We start from the raw sequence: 12,967 nt of genomic DNA, 5'->3' as shown, positions 1-12,967 counted from the left end.
TAACTAGCTGTTTCATTTGAATAAAAAAAGGGGGAAAGTAGGACATTTAAACTCAACATCAATTATTTAAGAAAACAAAATGTAAAGATAATTTTTCTATCTAATTAATTTTATTTTGTCTACTTTATTCGTCATCACGCGTTCGCACGCATTGCGTGCATGTAAGACTAGTAGTTATCATATCATCCTCCACAAAGACAAAGACAAAGACCAAAGTGAAATATATTGCTGTCTTCCACTCCACTGAAGCTTGAGCTGATAATCGAATCTTGACCGTTACCCCTCGCCGGTCGCCACCTTTCTCTATAATAAACAGGAGTTAGGATGCGGTTATCCGGGGCCAAAATGATAACCGCAATCCCTTCTTTCTCACTACAAAAAGTAAATTTTATTCTTCAATCTCTGTATTGTATTTTTCTCCGCTACAATGTATTATAATATACTACTGAACTTTGCTGTATAATTAGGTCCAAAATTACCCAGTTTTTCAGGCGAACAATGGCTGCAAAAGCAGAGCTTTAAGATTCAGGCAGCAAATTGGAATTGGTAATTTGAAGCTGAAAGAAAAGTATTGTTATCCAAGTTTTGTAACTTATGCTTCTAATAATTTCTCGCTTTCCGATGCTCCCTTTCCGACTGATTATTATGAGCTTCTCCGTCAAGTAATTCTCTCCTTTTTCTTTTTCGAGTTATTTATTTACCATAATTTTGATTTCTTGGAATCTGAACTCATTTTTATTTTTTGGGTTTATATTGTTCGAATTGAGCTGCATTTTGGGTTCATTAGAAAGATGTAGAAACAATACTATTTTTGTGGCATTTTTGCTGTGGATATTTGACGCAGTCGGAAAATATGGAGAAAAGCAAGCGCTAATCTCGATCAAGAACGAACAGATTTACAAGCGATAAATCTGTAGAAACTCCGGAATCCCATCATCCATGGCTGCGAAAGACTTGGTAACTCATTGTTAAAAGACTCCAACAAGGGCGTATTGGTAATTTTATAGGTTGGAGGTGCCAAATCAGAGGAAAGCTGGTACGAATCATAGTCAAGTTGGTACCAAAATTTTCGCTTTGTTACCAAGTAAGAGTAAATTTGGTTCAAGTTGAAGTGAAAATGTTGGTATCAACTTGGCTGTGATGAAGCCAGCTTATCTATGATTACCTCCACCCTATGAAATTACCAAAATGCCAAAAGGACTACAACAATGTGATACCAAACAAAGCTATACATGACTAGTCCAAGTTCTATCCTCCTCGTCCCCATCCTCCCCTCTACGTATACCTACCTATCCCTACCTAACTTGGACGGGTGCGAGGCTGAGTATCTATCATACCCGCCCTCATTGACATCCCTAGGTGTATCAAATTCCTTATTTCCTTCTTATACCGAAGTGAATTTCAAGGATAGCACGAAGGCAATCTGAGAAAGTTTGTGAGAAAGAGGGAGATTTCATGAGCTCATTCATATACCAAGAATCTGATTATTAATGTTGCTTTTTTTACCCTTAGAAAAGAAGTATAGACTCCATATAACTCATCTTTTATATTGAGATACAGCATAGAGATGAGGTCTTAACGATCAACTTTGATTTGGTTCTTATGTTCAAGTCCATGAGAATGTAGTTATATTGCTTCCTTACTGAATTAAACTCCTTAGTAAAAAGACAATTTGACTGATCTTCTATCTTGGCCTAGAACATAGTGATGACTTGAGGAGTCCTTGGAGTTTCCACATGCAAAATGTCCACCACTGCCACACCTTAAGGGCATAAGTATCATTGGGGATTTGAGGGGCACTAAAAGCATTGATTTGGGACACTATTGAATGCTAGTGCGTGGCTGAGTAAAGTTATGTAGCTCAAGACCTCAACACCATCCTTGATATAGGATAGTAAGCGGACAATCAGAAAGATCCCATCCCCAACAAATTATGGTTGAAGATTTACGGTGTCCCCTTTTTCGGTAGCTTCCGGATGAGGAGGTCTAGGTGATATGCATATGATTAAGTACTGTATTGCGAAAGGAACATATGATGGGTTTGACTTGTCGGATGACTCAGCTTGTCACCGTCATCTAAAAGATCCCTGATCTTGCAGTATACCCCTAGACAAAATGTAAGCTCCGAATTGGTTCCAGCTTACTCATTACAGGTCCGGATCTATGTAATGTTTTAACAAAATTTCCTTACTTTGTGAGATTTCAGTTCCTTGGGATTAATGGAAAGGACTTATATCTTTGATTTAGAAATATTATATGATAGCTTGTTCACCACAGAGCATATGAGAAACCAGGTATTGTACATGCTTGGTTTAGTCCAAGAAGCTGTGGGTGGTACAACAAAATATTAGCGAAGAACATGATTGCTGACATCAAGTTATTGTGTTTTCCATCCTTTACAGAAGCATCAAGACCCAAGGGTGCATCTAAGTCCTAATAATTGTAATTCTCTGTACTCCAGAAAAACATTCAGAAACAATCCATACTTCACTAGTGTAAAGACTAGAGCCTTTTGCCACAGTTCTGAACTTACGCCATTCTGCAGAGCCCTTTACACTGTTTAACTTATGCACCAGTTTAAAGGCTAAAAAAATGTTTTATCTTGAACTATTGTTTCTTACTAGGGAGCTAGCTAGATCTCAAGTTTAAAGCTCAGGATTGTGAGGGTAATAAGGTCTGCTTGGTAGAAGATTTTGAGGCCAATCTCAGAGTGTTAATGCAATCAATTGGAAATATTCTTTTTCTTAGCCTAATCTTAGTTCTTGTAAGAAAATCGGAATCAACTGGTTTCTAGTTCTGTCCTCATGGACAACTAGTTCAACACTACAATTGATGGCTTATCTCATCGTATTCTTATGTATCCGGAGTTTCCAGCTTTGCACTTAGGCTATGTTTAGTTCACCTGAAATTTTCTGATCTGAACTACTCTAATCTGATCTGAACTTATTTTTTCTTTTCTGATCTGATCCTAACTAATCTGATTTACAAGATCTTATCTTTTATAAAATATATTATTACTATTATATTATTACTTTGTAATTCATTATTATGCAATAAATTATAAGATCTTCTTTATAGTATTACTATTATTATCATTTTATTTCTATTACAACTTTTACACAACTTTTATTAATAATAATAATTATTATTATTATTATCATTATTATAAGAACAACAATAATAATTATAATCATAATAATAATTATTATTACTAAAAATAATTATATAACTCAAGTAATTAATTTATAAGAGTATTTATACAATGTTTCACACTTTCCTTTAAAAAAATGTTTCACACTTGAGAAGTCGACAGACTCTAACTCTTTCTTTTCATATAAAATAAAATAAGATATACAAACAACTATGATCTGTGCATAAAAGAAATAAATAGCGTGCAACTTCAAATAGCTAGAGAGATTTGGAATTCGGTAGGAAGAGGTGTACCGAATCTAAATTTATAATTTGTATCTCACACTTAGCTTATTTTGAAATGTAATCCGAACTTAGTAGTTTTGTTGTCATGGATTTGAGCTATCATATTATATATATTTCTTATTTTTGCGTCAATCTTATGTTCTCAACACATGACTTTTAATTTTCTATTATTTAGTAACAACAAAATAACTTAATATAATGATAACAATGACATTTATAATGGTAACAACAAGATTAATAATAATTACCAATATTAATAATTAATAAGTACAAACAACAACAATAATAATCCTTTTGAACAAATGTACTAGTAAATAATAATACTCCATTTGTATTTTTTATCTTTCTCACTTAGAATTTTGACACTATTCACAATTAGAGAGAATCTTTAAGATTTTTCTCAATATATAAGAAAAAATATAGTCATGTGGGATCTTGTTTGATTCGTCTCAATGAGTATTTTATTAATATTCAATTAGTATAATTTTTACTAATATGTAATGAAAGATATTTAATAGTAATAATGAGTTTTTAAATATAAGCATGATCTGATCTGAAGTGATGTGATCTGATCTGGTCTGATCTGAACTTATTTTTTCTGATCTGATCTGAACTTATTTTTTCTGATCTGATCTGATCTGATTAGATCTGAAATAAGCAAAAATAAGGTGAACTGAACATAGCCTTAACATGGTCCAAATTCTTGTTATAAGTTTAGGAAAGTCCTTTGTCTTGCGCATGGCTATTGGTACAACTTCGTCAAGGCTTATTGCTGCTCTATAAACCGCGTCTTTTGGTTCATTGGAGATATCAAGGGAATTATGTCGCCATGTTTTTCTTCAAAGATCTAGAATCTGTAGTTTTACAAGTTACTCCCTCAGTCCCTCTGCTCCGTGACAAGTGTAACATCACGAGGTGGGGGGGTATAGAGAATAAGGAGAGTGAAAAGTAGACAAAAAGCTTTTCAAACTTGTATGTCACACTTGGTAAGGGAAAAAGGGACAGAGAATTGAAACACTAGTTTGTTACCATTATGGGATTTAACTTTCTCTTTTTCACACCCTCTGTCTGCTTCTGTGTTGTGAATTGACAGGCGAAAGAAGCAACTGAATTAGCGATGAAGGACAACATACAATTGATGGTTAGTGCTGCAGATTCTTGTTACACTCTGGTTTTTTTGCCCAAGCAACTGACTAGCTGTATCTAACAGAAATGCTATGCAGGAGATTGAGTTCCCAACATCTGGATTACAGTCAGTGCCAGGTTCTAAATGCATGCTTTATATAAATGCTGCCTTACTCCTCTTCCCTAGTCCTAAAGTTCATTGATCGTTCTAAATGTATTAGGTGTGATAATTTTGTGATTTCTGGATCAGGTGATGGTGAAGGCGGTACAGAAATGACTGAGAGCATGCAGTTGATTCGTGAGTTCTGTGACCGTCTTGTAACTCCAGAAAAAGCTGCTCGGACCAGGATAGTATGGACCTTTCTTTATAAATTTATGAAGTCTTCTCCTCTTAGGAATTGGAGTCTGTTTTTCTTAAGTTGTGCAAATCATGCTAAACACCTGTGGACTTACCAACTATCTAACAATGTGCAAATTTCACAAACGCGTCCCAAATATCTGATTCTGGAAATGTTGAAATATATGTGAGCTATAAGGTAAATAAAGGACAGTTGACTGAAGAAACATTTATTTTTTATCTTAGAGGATAACGTTATGAGTTATCCAATAGTTAAGACTTAAGAACTGTGGATCTCAGTAAGTAGATGCTTACAATCTGAATCTCTTCGGCCTGCTTCTTACTTTAACTAGTTGAACTTGTAGAGGGGCTTGCCTACTATTCCTTCCATTCTCTAGTTGTTCTTCTTGCTCTCTTTTTTCAGTCTCCAGTGCGCCTTTTGGCCATCAATATGTTTTTTTATATATGACATAGATTAGAAACTCTTTTTTTCCCGAAATATAGATTCTAATGTGATTGCATATGATTGTAATTTTTTTGTATATAATCATCTATGCTCAATATTGATTATTGAAAATACTAATAGTAGATGAGTAAGCTATCTGGAGCTGATGAAATGAATAAAGATGCACTGTTAGTTGCGGGATCGAATAAAAGGCAAAGATAGTATTGAACAGTCCTAGTAGACTAATTGTTGTAGTCTTGTAGAATACATATACAAACTTCGCCTTTAATAATTTCAAGAAATATATTGATAATTATACACTGTTAGTCTGCTGACACTCAGCTCTATGCTTAATTATAAGGAAGGTTATCATTGTATTGAATGACAATCATGATAGTTAATATATATCTGTATGAGTAATTCTTTGAGTCAACTAGTTTAACTTTTGCTTCTGTTACAGTTTTTCCCCGAAGCCAGTGAAGTGAAGTTTGCAAGAAACTCCACTTTTGAGGGTGTCTCATTAAAGTTAGATTACCTGACTAAGCCATCCTTTTTGGAGGATTTTGGCTTTGGCACAAAAGTCAAAATGGCAGACCGTGTAAGGCCAGAAGATGAACTTTTCGTTGTTGCTTACCCATACTTTAATGTCAATGGTAAATCCTCCATCACATTTCCTCCAACATTTAATGAATCTGTTGATCTGATTATGCTGTGGTTATTTGAATATAGAGATGCTTGTTGTGGAAGAACTCTATAAAGAAGCAGTCGCCAACACTTCTAGGAAATTGATTGTTTTCAATGGAGAACTGGACCGAATAAGATCTGGATGTATCCTTTATTCACACATTGTTAACTGATTAGTAGTTTGTCCACGCTTCACTTAATGTAAGTTTTCGTTCTTTTCGGTCACAAATTTTCCCAACAGCCGTTGCAGATCCTATGTGGTTCCACTAAACCTTCTCAACCAATTAAAATACTTTAAAGTAATTTCCTTTTCTCATGAATCCTATTTTCCGGGTTTTTGAGAAATTTATATTGCCATGTGGTGCAATGGTTGTATGGGAAGTATTCTGCTTTTCTATAACCCTTAATATTTTCCTTGTCTGAACTTATTGACCCATAGAAAATATTATTTAGAACTATATAAGTTGTAAGTTGAACTTGGTTATATATATCTTATATGAATAGAAATTTCCTTATCCAAACTTATTGGCCCTCAACGAACTTATTTTGTCCATTTAAGGTGAAAGAACAAAGCCTTAGCTCTTCTATTTCCTTTTCATGGTAATTCCATTCATTAGAATGCATGAAATGATTACCATGTTTCATTGTTTTGCATTGATAAAAATTGATGACTGCAACTGTTGTCCTTAAGAATGAACTCAAGACTATCCCTCATTCTTTTATCCAAAATTGGCTGCACTTACCAAGACACTATTTCCAAAAATGGAAACTGTGTATTACATCCATAATTTCAAAGGGCGAAATGGTGGCACTCTTTTCAGGTCTGTTACCAAAAACTGCGTTATAGCTGCGTAGTTGCTGATTTATAACAGCAGTTTTGAATTGCAAAGAGGTTGACTTTTCTTTATTTTGCATCAATGAAGTAATAACAGAAAATATATAATACTGCAGATGTTATCCCGGGCTTTGGCAGGTTCTTAAAAGGATAGGAAACAAGTATGTTTGTGTAAATCAGCAAGAAATTATGCCGTCCTTGAAGGAAGTTGCCTTGGACATCCTTCCCTCGGCTTGATTTTCATTGGCACTTCTGATTTTTGAGTCTCTCATATCATGTTGGTCTTCTGAACATAAAAACCCAGGTATATATATAGAACTAGAGATTACTCAATATTTTCAACTTTATAATTGTAAACATAATTTCTTCCATTTATTGTTTGATGTAAATTGGGTTAGTAGTTTCTTGGTCTTGTATTTCGAGTTACAGTTCTCCGAGTGTGCAACTTTACCTTACCATCCATTTGTGGTGAGCTCATACTGTTTTGGTATTAAATGCTTCAAGTTAGGCTTGTTCCTTTACTTTGTTTGGAAAGAGAAGGGGACGAAAGTAAGAGGAGAGAAGTCCAGGATTGCATTGTCCTTCCAAAACTTTCCAATGAAGGCGGTCAAGTCATTGCATTTTCCTTCCAAAACTTTCCAATGAAGGTGGTCAAGTCTTTAATTCCCTTAGTTGTATCCGAATGAGCAGAATGAATTTCCCCTTTTTCTTTTCTCTTTATTTCCCTCTAAATCCCTCTATATTATGGTGTTGTTTGGTTGGAATCTATTTTCCTTGGAAATACAAATTCCTAGGGAATACATTATGGGTGTTGTGTTTGGTTGGAGGGAAATGAGAGAAACATAGGAAATACAAATTCCAAGGGAAATAGAATTTCCCATAAAACATGGGAAATCACTCACCAAGCTCCCCCTTGGTGAGTAATTTCCTAGGAAATGCAATTTCCTATGGTGGCAATCAAACAATTTTGTCTAATTACTAGGAAATTAACATGGGAAAGAATTTCCCATGAAATGTAAATTCCCATGAAAAATTACTTCCCATGTGAACCAAACGAGGCCTATGTTGCACTTGTAAAATTTGAGTCTCGCATATTATGTTGGTCTTTTGAACGTAAGAACCGAGGTATATATAAAAAAATTACTCAATATTTTCAACTTCAAATTATAAACATAATTTCTTCCATTTATTGTTTGATGTAGATTGGGTTAGTAGTTTGCTGGTATTGTATGTTCGAGGTACAGTTCTTTGAGTTTGCTACTTTACCTTACCATCAATTTGTGATTTACAATCAATTTGTGACGAGCTCATACTATTTTGATATCAAATGCTTTAAGGTAGGCTTGTTCTTTTGGCCTAAATATGCTTGTATAACACTTTTTTTAAACAAGATTGTGTAACACTTTGTTTGGAAAGAGAAGGGAGAGGAAAGGAAGAGGAGAGAAGTCTAGGGTTGCATTTACCTTCCAAAAGTTTCCTATGAAGGTGGGCACGTCTTCAAGTCTCTCATGTTGTATCCAAACAAGCAAAATGAATCTACCTTTTTCTTTTCTCTTCCTTCCCCTCTAAATCCCTCTATCAAAATAAGCTGTCTTTATATGATGGGTGTATTGTGCACAATAGCTTAAGCCACGCCAAATCACATTAGGAGTGCGTATATTAACCCGAAAGCTCAAAAGTTGCATGTTCTACTAGGAATATGCTGGTGGATTTTGAAATTTTTGCTATTGGGGGCCGAAAGAACGTTAGAGTACTATATTTGACAATCTAAAACTATAATGCAGAATTTGAACTATTAATATCTTAGTTTCTTTTTAGTAAAAGTTATCAAAAAATTGATATTCTGAATGTATATAGGGAGACGAATACAACAAGATCCTATATGACTATATTTTTCCTTGTGTAAACATCATAATATATCAAGGGTGGTGAGTGAATAGTGTAAAAAAATTCAATTATTGCAAAGGAAAAAGAACAAGGAAATACTACATAAAAATTTCAAATAAACTAAGATATTAATTAATTTTTATACATAGTAAGTAATACTACCAAGTGCCTATCATTGTCAACTTTGTGTATGACTTATTAAATTAATATTATGCAATTTTCCGTTTTAAGTTAGACACAAATACGATAATACGTTATTTATAGATTTATGATGTTTAGTTAATTTTAAAATAAATTTTAACTTTACAACAAGATAAAATTAAAAAAGAAAAAAGTTCAGAACATAAAATAACACAAGGTAAACAAATGTAGTACAAGACAAATTGGATACAGATGAAAAAAAAAAAGCAATTACTGCAATAGAAAAGAAAGCCCTTAAAAAACTTTTTAAAAAAACGATAAGGAATAGGCTCAAAGCCTTTAGCACGTGATTGCAAAACATCATCATAAATTCAGAAGTCCTTTCCCAAAATATGTGGGTCCCGCGTCCTTAATTCTTTTTCCCCCTTCACAGAATCAAGGCCCAATGGTGCAGTGAGGAGTAAACACGCCAACAAAACAAGTTATTACTGTTTTGGGCTTTTTTGGACAATATAATAACAAGTTGCATTAAATTTTTCTTCCAAAATCTTTTAAAGGCCAGGCATGCCCCTGAAAAGATCCGCCCATGAGGATATGGAGTGAAAAATATTTGGTCGGATAATCCCAAAGAATGTCCTGAACAATATGGTCAAGCAACGACACTTACCCAATGGTGGTCTCGTAATGTAGGGTTAGGTTAGGTTAGGTTAGGTTAGTCTCTAGATAAACCTTATAGGCACACAAGCCTAAGTGTGTAGCTAATGTGGTGAATCTAAAGTCTAAGAGATTCCATTTTTGAAGCATTTTTTAAGCAAACAACCTGTGTCAGGTAAGGAAAAATAATCAAGAAATTCACTATAATTTGAACCAAAATCATTTATCAGCATAGTTATCCACAAGTAGAACTATATATACCAACCTCTTATCTATCTTAAATTCTTAAGTATGTGGTTTTAAGTGAAGGGATGTTTCATGTATGTCATACTTTGGCTACGTATGAAATCTTCTTAGGAATTTGAATCATAGTCTTGTTTTTAGTGGGAAAATATACAAAGACTGCAGTCAAAACAATCCTAAGGGTTGGCGTTTTTGGCCAGCAGTCCTTCAGCAAAAAAGAAGGGCTGTAGTTTTTTACCGCAACCCTTCAATGTTTGAAGGGCTGCAGTTTTGGGTAAAAAATCGCAGCCTTCAGTTTTAAAAGGGTTGCGATTTAATAAAAAATCGCAGCCCTTCATTATCAAAATGCTTATTTTTGTTCATAAACCGCAACCCTTCAAATTAGAAGGGCTACGATTTATGTCGAAAACCGTAGTCCATTTACCAAACTTTTTTTAAAAAACAAACAATACCTACTGCCATCCCCCAGCAATCCCAGCCAATGCCACCCCACCCCAGGCAAACCTACTGCCAGCCCTCAGCACCCCTACTGCCATCCCACCTGCCCACCCACAACCCCACCCCCACAACCCACCTGCTCACCTCCCACACCCCAGGCAAACCTACTGCCAGCCCTCAGCACCCCTACTGCCATCCCACCTGCCCACCCACAACCCCACCCCCACAACCCTTCTGCCCACCTCCCACGCCCCTTTACCCACCTCCCACGCCCCTTTACCCACCTCCCACACCCTTCTGCCCACCTCCCACCCCTTTTCCTGTGCGCGTAAGTTATTTTGATAGATTTTGATGCTGTACTTTTTTGGTAATGGACTGGCTGATGGGGTATTGTGTTTCATTTGATTGTATATTTTGAAACGCTTCCCCTCCTGCCATCCTTGAGGATGTTTAATGAATGTATGACATGTAACATATTGTTTTTTCAAGTGTTTGCTCGAGTGGTTATCCAAGTGTTGCTTACTTTGCTAGGTATGATTTCTTGGACTTGGACTGAAATACACTGCAAATGGTCACTATATTCTTTCTCGCGTGCAAGCTGTATAGGCTCGTCAATATGTGGGTTGCTATTGGTTTGTTCATATCTGCAAAGTAGTTTGGTACTGTCTTTTGTTAAATTCTTTCAGTCTGTTCATATCTGCAAAGTAGTCACTTCTTCCGCAGTTAGGTCAGATGTTATTGCTTTTGTTGCTTTTATTGGGAAATCAGTTAAAAAGGATTTTCTGCACATAACTGATTATGAGTTTATGACAACGCTACGATATTGAAGATCTTATACCGCGAAATAGAGGTTAAGGCCTTACTCAAATCAAGCTACACATGTCGTTTTAGCCTTTTAAAGGGAAGACTATGGCTATGATTTTTGCAAAGCCGTCCATGAGAGCGCGAGTATCATTTGAGACAGGATTTTTCTTGTTGGGAGGCCATGCAATATACGTGGGACCTGATGACATTCAAATGGGAAAGCGAGAGGAAACTCCGGATGTTGCTCGTGTACTTTCTCGCTATAATGATATTATTATGGCCCGTGTTTTTGCACATCAGGTATATTGGTGAGTGTCTATGATAGTCTTGTCAAGGTGGCTAAAGTTTGCGAAATTCCCTTTTTATGATTTTTCCCTCACAAGATGTATGCTCTGTGAGACTGAATATAGTAGATAATATGAGATAGTTGATGGAGCTCATTACTCTCCTTTACCGCTGATTGTTGATGTGCAAATGCTTGGAGCTGTTGGAAGTGTAGGTCTCATTATAAATAATGCTTTCACAAGGAAACTTATAATATATTGAACATTAGCACTGAGAAAAGTAGCACTTCTTGCATAATTCTGCCTACGAAATTATTTCAGTAGCTTATTTGCATGAGCGAGATTGGTTATGGCTTCTAAACCTTTGGAAGGGTTCTGTCTCATACCTTTTATTCGTGGTGAATTGCAAATCATATATCCTTATCTAATTACTTGTTGAATCACTCGTTGCCTTGCTATTCCTCGCTCTATTTACACAATGCTTGTCTTATCACTACCAGGTGAATGAGGAGCTGATGAAATTAGCTGGACGAAAGGCGTACTTCATGTACTGTTTCCCGACTGAAACAGTATGTTTCATATGGTGCAATGGAGGGATCAAAGACCTGCATATTTATAATTGTATTGATTCTAATGACTTCTACCCCAGCCACCCCCTTCCCCCTGTCACCTGCGTATTATAGCTGAAAGTATGTTTTATTAGAAGCTCCTAGTACGCCCAGATGATGTTTTTTCTACTAGTGATATGATGTTAAAATTATAGTTAATATTTTTATGTATCTAATTATTTATGCTTTAAGTGAGCATAATATGCTTAATAAAATGAGTATTGATATATATTATTGATTTTTTATTGATAAATAATGCAAAAATGCAAAAAAAATAAAAAATAAAATTGGGGTTTTTGGGGGGTTAAGCGATCCAAAACCGGATCAGTTAACTTGGTTGATTGATCCGTTTTTCACCCAAAACCGAATCAGTTTGTCTCTCATAGCTATTGTGAGCCATCCGTTCTGGATCAGTATTCCCGGTTTTGACCGGATCGGATGGACTTTTTGCACTAGTGAAGTGTGTTTAGTGTTTAGATGAGAGTAAAATTTTAATTCTTATATCCACTTATTTGTTGTTAATCTTTTCACATTATTACCACAAAATATCTTACAAGAGGTCATCAGAGGTCTGGTTAAGTTTCCGCAGTGGAGGGAAGTACCATTTGTCGATGTAAGCGTCTATAAAAACACATGTTTTTATCGGCGAGAGAATGAAATTGGTGGTGGTAGTGGGGGTAAAAGAAGGGAAGCACCTATAGGTGGGTCCTAACTAGAGGTTGTTGGTAGTGGGGGAGGAGAGGAAGAGGCCATTGAGGAGAGATTAAAAGCAAAATGGGGGTACGACCAATAATTGGAATTATTCTGGTCCATTATCCTTGAGTATTTATCAATACCATAAGTGTCATACGGCAGAACACCCTTCGGAAAAATAAAATTTGAACAAGTGTTCAAACAAGAATAGATGAACCAAATTAACAAGTATAAGAATAAGTACAAACGAATAAATACACTTATGAACATCAAATTTACGTAAAAGAATATTAAGTCCTCATATAAGAATAACAAAATATAGTGATGAACAAGAACAAAGCACGGATTTAAATG

At 35.4% G+C, this 12,967-nt stretch overlaps 1 protein-coding gene across 4 annotated transcripts; it reads left to right on the top strand.

Annotated features, from left to right (window-relative positions):
- The first annotated feature begins 212 nt into the window (after nt 1–212).
- On the top strand, nt 213–8,025 carry LOC104893087 (uncharacterized). 4 transcript variants are annotated; one of them, XR_007274435.2, is made up of 10 exons: nt 213–381; nt 468–662; nt 4,529–4,576; nt 4,659–4,698; nt 4,811–4,911; nt 5,803–5,995; nt 6,072–6,170; nt 6,730–6,847; nt 6,978–7,165; nt 7,366–8,025. XR_007274435.2 is itself a non-coding variant. In XM_010679164.4 (9 exons), exons 1-9 carry the CDS (start codon nt 325–327, stop codon nt 7,096–7,098), a joined length of 972 nt encoding a protein of 323 aa, XP_010677466.2. In that variant the 5' UTR covers nt 213–324; the 3' UTR covers nt 7,099–7,382. The 4 variants fall into 4 exon arrangements, 1 of the variants encoding a protein (XP_010677466.2); XR_002039935.3 differs by having other exon boundaries at nt 7,291–7,382; XR_007274434.2 differs by having other exon boundaries at nt 7,263–7,382.
- Nucleotides 8,026–12,967: the final 4,942 nt, after the last annotated feature.

The sequence above is a fragment of the Beta vulgaris genome, chromosome 5 (genome assembly GCF_026745355.1).
Source record: "Beta vulgaris subsp. vulgaris cultivar EL10 chromosome 5, EL10.2, whole genome shotgun sequence".
Lineage (NCBI taxonomy): Eukaryota > Viridiplantae > Streptophyta > Magnoliopsida > Caryophyllales > Amaranthaceae > Beta > Beta vulgaris.
This window is presented reverse-complemented; position numbering and strand designations above follow the sequence as displayed.

Coding starts and splice junctions, on each gene's coding strand:
- LOC104893087 (XM_010679164.4), top strand. CDS start 325: ATGCGGTTATCCGGGGCCAAAATGATAACCGCAATCCCTTCTTTCTCA. Junction 4,577..4,658: donor AGGACAACATACAATTGATG/GTTAGTGCTGCA, acceptor AATGCTATGCAG/GAGATTGAGTTCCCAACATC. Junction 4,699..4,810: donor TGGATTACAGTCAGTGCCAG/GTTCTAAATGCA, acceptor TTTCTGGATCAG/GTGATGGTGAAGGCGGTACA.